Consider the following 15,114-nt stretch of genomic DNA (forward strand, 5'->3'; position numbering starts at 1 on the left):
GTGTTGCTGGAGCCAGAAAGCACAGACAGAGCCATGAGCCAAGGAGTGCCAAAATTGTGAGGAGGAAGCAACAGTGTCTTTATGGGAATACAGGCCTGTGTGTTTTAGACCTTGGTCTCCAAAGCTGTGTGAGACAGCACATTCATGTTATTATGAAACTGCTTTTTAGGGCAGGAATCCACACTCCACTGGAGGTACCTGTCTGTGGGAGCACTGACTCCTGGGAACTGATGAGTGGTGGTTCTCTATCACCAGCATTCAACATGGCCCCAATTTTTAACATTCTTTATTTATTTGTTTATTTGTGTGTGTGTGTGTGTGTGTGTGTGTGTGTGTGTGTGTGTGTGTATGTGTGTGTGTAGTTAGCATTGATGTAGGCCATATTCCTGGAGACTCAGCTCAGGTATCACTGAGAATTGAAGTTTCCTCCATCTTTCCACTGAATCCCAGGACAGAGTCCATGCCTTCCTCGCACTACAGTAGCACCCACCACATCTTGTTCATGATGCTCCTCATGCATCATGACACTCAGGACGCATCTCAACAGGGGATCCTCATGTGTGCATTCGTCTTTCCCTCACGTTCATGTGCTTCATGACTACAGGGGCCGTATCACAAAATACCTCAGAGGAACCCCAGTCTGGAGTTGACATTTTCTAGCTTCAAGCCTGTACCAGGCAACAACACATCTAGAAATAGATGCTGTCAGGTGCTATGGTGAGACTGTCCTTACTCTGTCCAGCAGCAAATTACTGGAGCGTCTTGGAGTGGGCCTTACTCAGGGCCATCCCACAGACCACCACATGTGATTTTGTGTTTCTTCTCTCAACCCTGTTCAAACCCAAGTCCTTGCACTTGCATGGCATCTCTCCAGTCCCTCAAACTGATACTCTTATTTTTTTTTATTATTTTATGTATATGAGTGTATTGCCTGCATGTATGTAAATGAGCCCATATCATGAAATGGAGGTCAGAAGAGGGCATCAAATCCCCTGGAACTGGAATTATGGATGGTTGTTAGCCGCCATGTGGGTGCTGGGAACTAAACGCTCGTCCTCTGCAAGAGCAGCCAGTGCTTTTAACCACTGAGCCATCTTTCCAGCCTTCAAACTGATACTCTTAATTGACACTAATCTCTTTGGATTTCTTTTTGTATAACTGTTCTAGGGAATTTTTAGCAACTTAGCCATCCTAGTCCATTTTGTGTTTCTGTAACAAAACACCAAGGCTGGGTACCTTATGAAGAAAAAAAAAAAGGTTATTTGACTCATAAGTCTGGTGACTGTGAAGTCCAAACAGCATCATAGTGTTAGTATCTCAGATAGGTCCCTTGGTGGGTGCTATCACATGAGCACTCACCCACCATGAATGAAGATGAAGCAAGAGAACAGAGAGGGCCAGACTCCTGTTCTGTTGCAAGAAGTCAACTCCATAAGAGCTCCATGAATCTCTCATGAAGGTGGTCATGACCCAGTTGCCTTCCACCCTGGCTTCCTGCCAAGCCACCCTACCTTTTAAACGTCCTCTCAAGGCTACATCCTAGGGACCAAATTTCGAGTGAACCTCAAGGGGAACCAACTGTATCCAAATCACAGCATCTGCTTTATTAATATAGGCAATCGCCAGGTGCTGGTTCCAGCTAACCAACCAAGAAAACCACAACTTTCTTCTTCTGGCTGCTTGGGCCAGCATATGGAGCACATATTGGTGCCCATATTGGTAAATTCAGCCTCAAACAGAAGCCAGTCTCCCTCTTCCATCTGTCATCCTAGTGCATATTGGCTGGATGGGAGGGAGGGGTACTTTTGGGAGTCTTAAGCAAGGTGGGAAAGGCCTCACCAGACAGCAAACAAAGGGAATGTCACTGGAGATGGAGATTTATGGGTAGTCTGATTCATTTGCGTTCTCCTGGTGGCACTATCCTCTTTCCATCTGAGAGACTCAGTGAGGTGATGAATTAAACCAGCACTGGAATTTGGCAACCCACAGGATCATCTTTTGTTTCTTGTCCTTAGCTAGTTCTTCAGCTGCCAATGAGAAATTCCTTTAGTCTTAAAGGCCCCTGATTTCTAGTCTGGGTGTTGGTAGAGGGCTTTATGAAACTGAATTTGATATTCTCGCATGTTAAATCAGTAGTTTTCTTTGGCAGTATCTAGAGGCATTATTAGTTATCACAAGAGGTAGATATGTGTGTCTGTTACTTGAATCTATTGGACAGAGGCCACTAGATGTTGCTGAAACTCTCTGAAAGGAACAGAGAAGAACACACAACAGAGAAGAATCCAGATCAAAATGCCCATAGCTCCAGATTGAGAATCTCTGTTCTGAGTTGCTCACCACTATGAGAAGTCACTATCTCATTCTGCATCCCTTGATTCTTGATTTCCCACCAGTACCTCCGTAGCAGTGTAGTGTCAGTTGACAGAGACAGTGTAATGCCATCAGTTGCCTTTTGCACTACAGGGGAGATGACTCAGTGGATAAAGTGTTGGCTGTGCAAACATGAGGAACTGAGTTCAATGCCCAGATCCTTGCTCGTAATTTCAGTACTTGAGGAGGCAGAGGCAGGTGGAACAGCCCCCCTGCCACCTGAGCAGGATCGCCTGCTACCCCCATCAGTATAGTAGTCCAGGGTCTCTTTCCCTAGTTAGGAGCGTGTCCCACGGTTTGCATCTGACACATCATGCTTGTCGACCCAGGGAAAGCCAGGCAAACTAGTATCTGACATTTCCAAACTGTAGTAAGAGGCACATTATGCCTCTGATAGGATGGGGCATTATCCATTGAGAGACGGGGCAGATGTAGACTGGCCACACTACCCCTTCCAATCATGTGCGCCCTTCTGCTCAAAGCAGAAAACCAGGAATTGCCCCAGATTCTTTTCCTTCCACTCCCTGGCTGTATTGGCAGCAGTTAGTAGCTGATCAAAACCCAGTCCTGAATCCATCTTGACTCCAGTGTCAGTACCTCCATACTTCAGCCATCATCCCTTCCTCTAGTAGACTGACAGTCACCCCTGTTTGCACAGCTCCCATCATCACATGGCGCAAAGCAGCAAGAAAGGGTCTCTTACCACGTGTCCTTTTCACTCTAATACCTTTAATGGCTTCTTTTCACATGTAAATAAAATTCAAAAGTTTTATTTTTGGCCTCTGAGCTCAAGTCTCATTTGATCTATGCTATGATTTTTTTAAAATTACATTTTACTTATTTATGGGGGGAGGGCATTCCACAGTGCCCCCTTTGGAGGTCAGGGGACAACTTGTCAGAGTTAGTTCTTTCCTTCCACCATGTGAATCCTGGAGATTAACTCAGGTTGTCAGCCTTGGCAATAGGCACCTTTACCCAACTGAGCCATCTCACTGGCCCACATGTGATTTTGTGTTTCTTCTCCCTATCCTGTTCAAACGGGTCCTCCTGCTTGCATGGTGTCTCTCTAGTCCCTCAAACTGATACTCTTTTTTTAAAAAAATATTTTGTTTTATTATTTTTTACTTTATTTTCTGTGTATGCATGTATTGCCTGCATGTAGGTAAGTGCACCCGTGTCCCGCAGTGCCCGCGGAGGACAGAAGAGGCTGTCAGATCCCCTGGAACTGGAGTTACAGACAGTTGTTAGCAGCCATGTAGGTGCTGGGATTCAAACCCAGGTCTTCTGCAAGAACAGCCAGTGTTCTTAACCAGAGTCATCTCTCCAGCCCCTCAAACTGATACTCTTAATTAACATATCCTGTGTTATCTTTATCAACACCAGGTAAGACTGACCAGAATCCAGCTGCCACATCCAAACCTTCTACAACCCAGAGCAAGCAGGAACCCCTTCCAGTGCCCACTAGCGCTGCAGCAAAAGCACCTGCTATGACAGCCCCGACATCGACCGCTGCACCAGCATCGAAGCAGGACAAACGTCCATCTGATGGCTCAGTGATAACTACACTCCCTCCAGCCCAGCAAAACACTGTGGCATCTAAAAACTCAGTGGTGACCTCAGTCCAACCTCCAATAGATGCATCTAAATGGACCTCAGACTCTGGAGACAAATCAAGTGGGAGCACCCCTACTACCCTTCTCAGTGGCTTCCAGGGTGACAAGCCTAAAACGACAAGCCGCCCCACTACTGATGAAAATCGAGCTTCCTCTGGAGGTCAGAGCAATGACAGTGCTCTCACAGCCCCACCAGCCACTCAGGGGAGAGACCATCTGGCCACTAAAACGGCCACCGAACCTCCCTTACAGTCTACAGACCAGGCTAACATCTCACAGCCTCCTTCTATTTCTACACTTACCAATACAGCAAGTCCTCCCCAGTCCGCAGCTACTACTTTAAAGACCACAGAGAGCTCTCCTTCGGGACAACCCAGCCCTACCACTATCTCCAGTGGATCCAACACTGTGTCCAGACCTGACTTATCAGTGGCCTCAGGGATGCCTACCACACAGAGTAAGTTGTGCCTTGGTGATTTTGTTTAGTTTTTCCTGAGCAATAAGAAACTTTGCAGTGTTTAGTCCTGTACCGTCAGTTGGAAGATCTAGATGCATATGGACCATTTAAGTTTCTGTATATCTTGTGCCTTCTTGCAGACCCAGCCTCTAGGTTCCCTTTTCAGCTGTGGTAGATGTCCTCCCCAAGGTAGCGGCATGTAAACAAGCCGGAATCTGTCCTCAGGCATAACTACGTGGTTGTGGTGGCAGGGTGTTAGGAAGCTCTAGCACAGTGCTTTCCAGATTTATTTGATAGCAACACACAATAAGAAATACATTTTTAAATAAATGAAAAAAATGATAATAGAGGCTAGTGAGATGGCCCAGTAGGTAAAAGTGCTTGTTCCCAAGCCTGACAACCTGAGTTCAATCTCCAGGAAGGAGAAAACCAGCCCTTCCAAGTTGTCCTCTCACATCACATGTGCACCATGGCATGTGTGTGCATACACACACACACACACACACACACACACACACACTAAATAAATAAATAAATAAATAGGAAAAAAACAACACCCTACACTTTCGCATTACATTGTGATCCAAAATGCCACATGTATATAACATGCATGATGAAACAAAAGTTTCATATTTAATGGACCTCTTTAAGGACTCATGTTATGCACACTTTTTTTTATTTCTATTTTTTTTACTTAATTTTTAAAAAGTTTTTTTTATTTTATTTTATGTGTATGAGTGTTTTGCCTGCATGTAAGTGCACCATGTGCATGTAGTGCCCAAGGAGGCCAGAGGAGGGCATCAGATCACTGGAACTGGGATTACAAATGGTTGTAAGCTGCCATGTGGGTGCTGGGAACTGAACCCACATCCTCTGGAAGAACAGCAAGTGCTTTTAAACACTGAGTCATCTCTCTAGCCCCTTGCTTTTTGGTGTTTTGTTTTATTTTTGTATTTTGAGACAGGTTCTCATTGTGTAGTACTGGCTGGCCTGGAATTCTCAAAGATCCACCTGCCTCTACCTCCTGAGTGCTGGGATTAAAGGTGAGTGCCGCAATACCTATTTTATTGACTTAATTTTTAAAGCACAGCTCTTAACTAGATAAATGAATTTTAGAATCTACAGCTGGATCATGAGCCTTGAATTCCTGACCCATGATTGGATCTACTGACTCAGTTTCTGAGCATGAGTCCAGGACTCTGTACTTGTGGGAACTCCACAGTGGTGCATTTGCCCTCCACACTGGGAGAGGGTGGCCATGTCCTGTAGTGAGTTCACGGGCTCAGAGAGGGATACACCTATGTTCAAATCCCCCACCTCCACCGCTTCCAGCTGTTGGCATATGAGCTTGGACAAACGGCTGAACCTCTCGTAACCTCAGTTTCCTTGTATATAAATGGGAGTCATGAAGTGCCTTCCTGTAGGGGAGTGCCTTTGAAGCATATAGCACAGTGCTTCCACAAAGCAAATGCCTGATAAAAACTAGCTGTGGCTTGGATGGCTAACTTGGCCATTATTGCTGTGACTCCCTCTGTACCTCTCCCCCCTCATCCAGGCTGTCCTATCCTATAACATGGCCTAGGACCCCATGCCTTCATTTCTGCCTCTTCCTCATAGCTGTGGGCTTCAACTTGTGAGAACTAAGGAGCCAGAAAAGACTTCCCTTCCTCGGCAGGTACCACTTGTCTCTTCTCAGTCTTTGCTTTGCCTATTACAGCATCACCAGTCACCCCTGAAGAAACTCAGTCCACCTCCAGCGAGATGCCGGGTGTATCTCTGCCTTTCTTCACACCACCGCAGCCCACAGGGTCTTCAGTGGGAACTGAGGCCACACCTACTGCTGATGAATTTATAAGCCCCAGCACTAATTTGACTCCAACGGCCCCCCGAGGCCCTAGCACACCCTCTCCCATCTGGACTTTTGGGAATTACAAGGTAATTCCAGCAGGGGTTGGACAAGAGAGATCCTGGATTCAAGGGAAGCCTACCTATTCTTTGCCTCACTCAGGACCCTGGCTTGGATTTTAAGGAACAGTTGTCTCTTCTCCCTTCCCTTCTCCTCTGTTCTTGCCCAGGGATATACCTGGTTTTGAAACTGACCAGCCATGCCCCCAACTTGCCATGTGCAACTTTCCCGTGTCACCCACCCCCGTATCCACTCACTCACCCACAGGAAGGTGAGAATCCAAGATCCATTGACTTTGGGCCTCAACCTTTTCCTTATGGCTTCTTCCAGGTAAAGTGTGACCCTGCCATCATGCCAGACCCGGACCTGCTCATCTTGAACCTCACGAGAGCCAGTCTCTGTGTGAGTATGCTTGACAGAGCCCCAGCCCACCCCTGCACCCAGCCCCTGTCCATGTGCTCCTTTTCAAAGAGATTGAGTGGAGGGTGAGTTAGACCTTTCCCATCTCACAAAGTGATAAACTGAGGTTCAGACTTCTCACAGGCCATGCATGGGACTGGTTCAGCCCCAGAGGAGTCCAGATCCCCTCAACTTTCACTGTGTAACTGTTCCTAATGATCTGAGAGTCTGGAGACCCTGGTCATAGTCAGACTGGTCAGACCTAGTTCTGGGTGTGATATTGCTAGGTTAATGACTTTGAAACTGTTTTGCTGAGCCATGTGGCACAGCTATTTAGGAGGCTGAGGCAGGATGATTGCAAGTTCAAGGTCTACCTTGGCCACAGAGTATGTTTAAGGCCAGTCTGGGTATCTTAATAAGACCTTGTCTTAAAAGAAAAAGTAAAATGTAAAGCTTTTGGCTAGTATATGTGAGGTTCAATTTCCAGTTCCTCAAAAAATTAAAGCCTGACTAATCTCCCTTAGTCCTCATAGTAGGTTTATATTTCCTGGACCACATGCTCTGATAGCCTCAGTGGAGAATGCAGTGGGCAGGGGCAGTAGGGTCCCGTGTGCACCTCTGTATGAGCCTTCACAAAGCCAGTCTTCCTGGGGGCATGGTTGGGCTGTACAATATATTCTCAGTGAAGAGCCATTGTTGTGCTCTGTGAGCACAAATGATGGCTCATTGCTGCCCTCTCCTGGCCACTGCCTATTTTTGCAGCCATCCCCGGGTACAAGAACTGACTGCCATTGTTTTCATCCAGGGGGTCTGTTTTACTGATGTTTTCCAAGTATACTTTATAGAAACATGCATTTGACCATCAGAATCATAGGGGGAACAGTGTTATTCGGGGTTGGACAAAAAAAGCACTTGAGATTGCCTCCAGACAATGCTATGTATTGTTGGTTAGAAACATTTCTCCTTTTGCTAGAAAAAGATGGAAAGTGCTGGATCCATCCCTAGTGTTGGTAGGGTGCTACTAAGCCTAAGGAAACTGAAGGTGGAAACCCTAGGGGTGGTATGTGTGGGTCCTGAGGGATGTTGGGGTCAAGAGCTCCTGTTTTCACCTTAGCCCTTCATTCAGAGTCACATAGGGAAATATCAGTAGGAGGAAGGTCTGCTGAACTGGCAGGACCGGGTAAAAGCCGCCCATACCTTGCTCCTCACAGTCAGCCCTAAAGCCACATCTGCCTGTTCTTTCTGCTTAGGTCTGTGCAAGCAATTTCATGAACATCCCCCAGCTACCCCATACTACCCATTCAGTGTACCTCATCTTCCCTGTCAGCCTGGCTTGCCTGTAGTCTTAGCATAGGGATAGGTACATCATTTTGGGGTGTGTGAACAGAGAGCTTTGTGGTATTCCCTTTCTGAAGTCTTCGAACTGGGCTTGAGAGACTGGTGACTGGCAGCTTCAAAGCACTGGAACGCCTCTGGCCCTGGCAATGGTACTGTGCACTGCCTCTTCCCACTCCTTCTAGGAGAGGCATGATACAGGCACCTATGCCAGATGCATAGGCTGAGGGAGCTTACAGGGAGGAAGGGGTGTGGGGGTATCCTGACACGCATGCCAGATGCATAGGCTGAGGGAATGGGGAAAGAGGCTGGAAGGGGCAGAGAAGACAGACTGGCCCAGAGAAAAACACAAAACTTGACTTCTGCTGGGAGGTCTAGGAATGGCACCAGTGGAGAGTGGAGGAGGACATGAAGAAAGGATTCTAGCACGGTGACAGAGGGCATCCCCACAAGCTAGGCCATTGTCACGAGCCCTTCAGGATCATCTGTGCTCTCTTCAAAATAGGATGGGAACCCTTCGGATGAAAAACTTGTGGAATTGCTGTGTAATTCAGTCAAAGTCTCCTTCAGCCCAGCTCAGGACCAGTGCTTCCTACAGGTGGCACCTATTCTAGAAAGCCAGGCGGTGGCAGTGAAAAGAGTCATTATTGAGAGTGAGTTGAGGGTGAGGGGGTCCCAGAGTGTGTGGGCAGGACTGGATCTGGAGGTGGTGGTTTGGGAGCACCATGGGAGGCTGGGTTGGGGTGGTATCACACACCATCCCAGGTGACCTGAGGGACTAGCGTACATATAGGACATTCTCCTTGTACCCTTCTCTAACCCTCTCCATGTCACTCTGAGCTGGACCTTGAAGGTAGCCATCTCTCCCTCTCTCCTACAGCAAAGCTCCCTTCTAAGGCTGTATTTGAGCTACTGAAGGACAAATGGGATGACCTGAGAGAGGTAAGTGGCTCTCCCATCCACTGCCCTGAAGTTCAGTGTTCTCTGGTATAGAAGGCCCCTTGATGATGTAGGTATTTGGGAGAGAGGCACATATGAAGGAGGCAGCAAGTAAGTAGGGTAGGGGCAACAGTGCCACACAGAAAGGTTCATAAATGTGGGGTGGAGACAAAGGCCCAGGACTATTTTCTACTATTCAAGTTCTCCTTCTTGGCCAGGCGGGTGTCAGTGACATGCATCTGGGGAAGGAAGGACCACCGGAACCAAATGAGGACCGCTTCAGCATGCCCCTCATCATCACCATCGTCTGTATGGCATCCTTCCTTCTCCTCGTTGCAGCCCTCTATGGCTGCTGCCACCAGCGCGTCTCCCAGAGGAAGGATCAGGTAGGCACTTTCCTCCTCTAGCCAGGGAGCAGCCCAGTCACCTCCTCCCTCCACAGTGTGAGTGAGCCTGGGCCATTCTGACAAGCAGAGGCTCTCGTCCCCTACACTGAAGAGTCAGCATGGCTCCAGAAGCAGAAACACTCGGTTTAGGCCCTGGCTCTGCCCTATTCTCTGTGTCATCATGAGTTAGTCACAAGTCTTTGTGCTTCAGTTTGTCACCTGCATAGTGGGGACGATTCTCACCTTGCAGAGCTGTTTGGAGGTAAGGATATAAATGGCCCTAGATGGGTGCCCACATAACTAAAACTTCTTTTACCTGCCTTACTAGAACCACCATCTTCTCAGGTGTGGTGGCATACACCTGTAATACCAACACTTGGGAGTCCAAGCCAGGAGGATCACAAGTTTGAGGTCAGCCTGGGCTATTCAGTAAGACCCTATCTCATAAACAAAAAAATCTGCCTCCAGTCTTTACAATACTACCCAGAGCAATGGTTCTCAACCCTGGCTGCACACTACTAGGAGTGTTAGGAAAATTCCCATACTTAGTGCCCTCACACACTAGGTAAGGCATAAATTCTAGATCAGAGCCTGTATTAAAAGCTTCTAGGTGATGGTAATATGTACCCACAGCTAGATTTCAAGAAGCATTTCAAGTAGCTGCCATCTGCAGCAGGGAAGGCCACAGGATCCACCATATTCCACATTTCTCAGGCTTTGGGAAGTCCTGTTACCTGACCTGAGGGAGGTAATCATTTTGTCTTGCCCAATGCATTATTATGGAATGAGGTAGGAACCTCGAAACGTTTGGGAGTGAGAAAAGAGATTAGAGAACAACAAAACCCTGTATAGCATGTTCATCTTGGAGAGATGGCTCAGTGGTTAAGAGCACTGGCTGCTCTTGGAGAGGACCTGGGTTCGATTCCCAACACCCACATGGAGGCTAACAACTGTCCATAAGTCTAGTTCCAGGGGATATGATACCATCTTTCGACCTCCACAGGCATTGCATGACACGGGTGCACTTAAACACACACACACACACACACACACACACACACAGGCAATATGCTCATACACATAAAATAAAAATAATAAATAAAATATCTTTTTATTTATTGATGTCACAGATTGCCACTGGGATGAAGGTTGAGACCAGTTGATAATTTAGGATATGGGGGAGTGTTTGTGTGAGATAGTCGGGCCAGTAGCCAGGGCAGCCTCCAGGAGCATCTGCCCCCACAGTGAGCCATAAGAGCTTACCCTAGCTAAATTGAGGCCCCTGGGTTGAGTAGGGGAATATGTGTTATATTAAAGCTCATAGCTCTCCAAAATTACCTTCTTTTGGGTTATTGTCCCCACTCTAGCAACGACTCACAGAAGAGCTGCAGACAGTGGAAAATGGTTACCACGACAACCCAACCCTGGAAGTGATGGAGACCTCTTCTGAGATGCAAGAGAAGAAGGTGGTCAACCTTAATGGAGAGCTGGGGGACAGTTGGATTGTCCCTCTGGACAACCTGACCAAGGATGACCTAGATGAGGAGGAAGACACGCATCTCTAATCCCGTCTTCTGGCCACTCCTGACAGCACCACAGATCTCCAGATCACCTGAAGTGCCATTTGGACAGGGAAGGAAAACTCTCCCCTCAAAGAGGGAAAGACTGGGGAGGGAGAGTGGACTCTGAGGATTGCCGCCACCTGATCCCCACAGGGCCTTAATTTTTCCCTTTTCAAGCTGAACAATTCACATTCTATGTAGTTTCCTCCTGTAAAATAACACACTAGTGCCTGAGCCCAGAGCTGCTGTCAGGTGAGAGGAAGGAAGATGGAGAAAGCCATGTAAAAGACTTTGGAAGTTCTCTAGTAGTGGAATCCTTTCATAAGTGAGATGACCAAGAAGGGCTAAAGAAGCCAGGTGACATGCGCAGGGTCACCCAGCCATTTAGTGACAAAGATTGCTTCCTCGAGGCCAGTGCTCAGTCGCACCATGCCACACTGTGTTCACTGCCAGCCTGTCTTACTCAAGGGAGACACTTGCAGATAGGTGGGCTGGAAAGAAAAGAAGGCCTCTGTTGTCTCAGGGGTGTCTGATAGCTCAAAAGGACAGGCCCCATTTTCATCACCTACAGTTACATAGTCTCTTCTGCTAGCCTGTTGTACCCCACCTCCCACGACTCAGTCTTTAGATCAACGACTTTCCAGGTCCCCTGGGACTGGCACAGGTCATGGCCTTGAACCTCTCGTTCTATTCTGATTGCCTTGCGTTTGCTTATGGGATTGGGACTTAACCCACATAAGCCTCCCTGTGCGATGGAGGTCTGCCTAAGCGATGGGTGGCCAGGTGAAGAGAAGGGGAGCCCATCACCCAAACCCTCCTTGAAGACATTCCTCAAGATGTCTTTTGCCCTTTTGCTCCCACCATGAACGAATCTGCAGTAGTTGCTGAAGGCAAGATGTTCCTTTTTTGTTCACTGCTCAACCGATGGGGTGAATCCTCAAAGCCCAGTGCCACAGAGCAGTAGTCTAGGGATGGACCTATCCTGAGGCCCTGATTGACAGAAATGTCTCAGTAGACAATCGAGCTATACCAGGTGTTACTGTTTTACAGGAAACTCAGGGACTTTTCAAGTTTGCTGAGAATCGTGTTACGTTTTGTGTTTGTTTAGTCCAGCCCTCCACTGCCAAAGGCTAAAGCTCAGACCCTGGAGACTCTCTCACTAGTTCTGATTCTCCTGTGCCATGGAGAAGTAAAGGCCCAGAACACGCAGTACTTGCTAAAGTACCTTGGCCCACTCTCATGGCACGGAGCCGAGCCTGTTTCCTCTCCGTACCTGGTGGCACTACAGCCGTCCTGTTTCTGGTGGCATCTCAGGGAAACACAAAGTCATGCCCAGTACCTAGCCGGGGTTCTTAACAGGAAAGGTTTGCAATAGCCTTGTAGAATGCTGCCAAGGGCTGGGCATAGTGAAGTTCCATCTGTTTTTTGGAGAAGGGAGACCCTGTGTGGAGTTTTGAACTTGGGTCATGGTCTGTGTTGTTCCTGGGCACAAATTCCTGGGACCAACTGCATGCTTTGGGACAGCTTATTTAAAAAAGAATTGGAGCTAGGGGAAAGGCAAGTGTCCTCTGTCTGATTCCTCCTTTACAGCTGTAGCCCTACATATTCTAGTGGGAAAGGAAGGCACCAGTGAGTTTTTCAAGAGTTGTAGAGATGCTAACAAGAATCCACAAGCACCTGACCTGTTTCTCTCAAAATCTGCAGGGGAGGATAGAGAACAGTGTCCACTTCAGGCAGGAAAGAGGACGGACATCCTGCTTCCTGCATTAGGTTCTGTCCATCCAGTGGTGTTCTGTCACGACCTCTGAGAGGCCAGACAGGATTCCAGCTCCTTTGCTGTTTATGGGTCACACTCACTGACAAGGGCATTTGATGGAGTTTCTGAGAACTGATCACAGATTACAAACCCATGGGCTTTTCAGAGAGAGATGAGCAAACACCACACCTGGTCAGAGCCTGGTGAGGCTCTGGCTGGGCTGATTCAGAGGTTCCTTCTTTCTGTGCACCCAAATCATTTGCCTTTTAATACAACTTGAGAATCTGACACCTGGCCTCGGCTTGTTCTTGCTGCTGGGACATCTATTCAACAGGCCACAGGGCTAGCATCTGTCAAAGTCATCTTCTTCCTATATCTTTACTGGGTTCTTTGTACTATCTGATAATCCAGAATCTGGGGCAGAGAAAAGGAAAGAGATAGGGAGCTCAGCACAAGTTTAAAACCAGTTGTACCAAAGAGTGGCAAACTCTGTTTTTTTTCATGAGCCTGATGGTTTTGACTGAACAAACTTAGCAGGCAGTGTGCTGTTTTGTGAGTGGGAAGAGAAGGAGCCATGCTTAATGAGGGAGGCACATAGCAGTCTGTATCGTAGGACCAAGTATGGAATTAATTCAGATTTCTCCCCTTTTTGATAGAGAAAATGAGCAGTTTTAAACCACTTACTGAGCTTTTTTTTTTTTTCTTCAATTTTTGGACAATATACTGGTGAAACTTTGAAGAATAAGTTTAAGTTGACATAGAGATGCATATTTTGACAATGTAAATACAACAGCCACGTGTTAATCTACCCTGCACTGCTTTAAGTGAATATACTTTGGGAAAAAATTTTGTTAATTAAGAGAGAGAGCTAAGCCTTTTTTCTTTGAACAAGAATGTAAATGTCTATGTTATTAGAAATGACAAGGGTTTTTTTTTTTTGAAGAAAAACATAACAAGACAGACTGGTGACAACATATTTGCTTTGCAGCTAGGGAATTTAAAAATGTTTAAATACGATCCTTGCTTCTTCCCAGCCAAGTCCCAATCCTATTGTAATGGCTGGAGTTTAGTGTGTATCAATGATTCACAGGGAAATTTAGAGACCTAGGTTCAATCTTTCTACAGGAAAACACATCCTAAGCCCCCAAAGATAAGTGAGTTGGCCACAGTGGCAGAAACAAGATTCAAACCTGGGTCGGCAGACTGTTCACCCTGTGCTGTGTGCTTCTGAAGGACAGGGAATTAAGGACTGTCACTCGCAGGTGGCCACTGTTCCTCCCCCACAACTACCCTGGCAAAGCTGAGGAAGACACAACGGCCCAAAACAGCCATATTGTTGGGCTCTGGAATCATTAGGTCCAAGATGTAAATAACGTTTTTTGTTTTGTTTTTCCTGCCAAGAAACAATTTTGAAGACTTTCACTGAGAAACTTCCAGCAGAACAAAGGGAACGTGACAGGGAAAGGCAGAGAGGCAAGGGAATCCCTGAGTGGAGATTCTGTCATAGTCACCAGCTCTTTCCTTCAGGTGTGCAGAAAACCCCACACCGAGAGGGGATGGATTACTGTTTCATGGGGGTCTTTTTGTTCTTTGTGAAAGTTTGCCCAGGAGACTGGGGGAGCATGTTTTAGTGGACAGGGGTCTGACGTACACTGGAATTTATTGAGAACTTATTTGTGAAGACTATAGTTAACTATTGCATTTTCTTACAAAATATATTTTGGAAAATTGTACACTGTCAATTAAAATGCTTTTGTGTAAGCTGGCTCCAGCCCTAGTATTTTGCTCTAGCTGTAATTCTTCACCCATGCACGCGTCTCATCACTGAAGCACCTGAGGACATCAGGTATTTCCACCATCTCACATGTGTAGCAACCTCTGCTCTTAGTAATACACACTGTACTCTGCAAGCAGAGAGGGGAGAAGCTGAGGAGCCGCAGGGATGGAAACCGAAAGGACCTTTTCTCCCAGTGCACAGGTTTCTAAATGTGTCACCCTCTAACCTCCCTCTACTTCTGCCTGGGATTCAACTGCAAGTGATCACCACCACCAAAGATGCCACGAGGCTCCCATGAAGTATGAAAACTGGCCAAGAGATAAACACAAACACATTAGGAACAAGCTGTGCTCTTGGAGGTTTCTGCCCATAAGGATTCCTAGTACTTGCTACAAGAGGCTTCTGTGTCTTCTCCAGGTACACGCCAAAGGAGGTGGTTGATGAAGGACTTGGCGACACTTGTTCTTTTCATCTCTTGAAACGGTGTTATCAACAGCTGTACTTCCCAGGGCAAGGGAAACCCAGTTTGCAGGAGGGCAAGGACTGCCAGGAAGCTTTGGTTCATAGTCTTAGACCTAGACAGAAGTATCTGCCGGTCTCCACTTCAGCATTTA

At 47.0% G+C, this 15,114-nt stretch overlaps 1 protein-coding gene across 1 annotated transcript in view; it reads left to right on the forward strand.

Annotated features, from left to right (window-relative positions):
• The window catches only part of Podxl (podocalyxin like), a 44,407-nt gene extending 29,918 nt beyond the window's left edge, over positions 1–14,489 (forward strand). Inside the window, exons 2-8 of the mRNA XM_008850863.1 lie at positions 3,754–4,440; positions 6,158–6,375; positions 6,677–6,748; positions 8,586–8,733; positions 8,961–9,022; positions 9,238–9,405; positions 10,773–14,489. Coding sequence (XP_008849085.1) covers positions 3,754–4,440; positions 6,158–6,375; positions 6,677–6,748; positions 8,586–8,733; positions 8,961–9,022; positions 9,238–9,405; positions 10,773–10,970 — 1,553 coding nt within the window. The 3' untranslated portion in view covers positions 10,971–14,489. The remainder of the gene's footprint in view (positions 1–3,753; positions 4,441–6,157; positions 6,376–6,676; positions 6,749–8,585; positions 8,734–8,960; positions 9,023–9,237; positions 9,406–10,772) is intronic.
• Positions 14,490–15,114: the final 625 nt, after the last annotated feature.

The sequence above is a fragment of the Nannospalax galili genome, unplaced genomic scaffold (assembly GCF_000622305.1).
Source record: "Nannospalax galili isolate Female #2095 unplaced genomic scaffold, S.galili_v1.0 scaffold1065, whole genome shotgun sequence".
Taxonomy (NCBI): Eukaryota; Metazoa; Chordata; class Mammalia; order Rodentia; family Spalacidae; genus Nannospalax; species Nannospalax galili.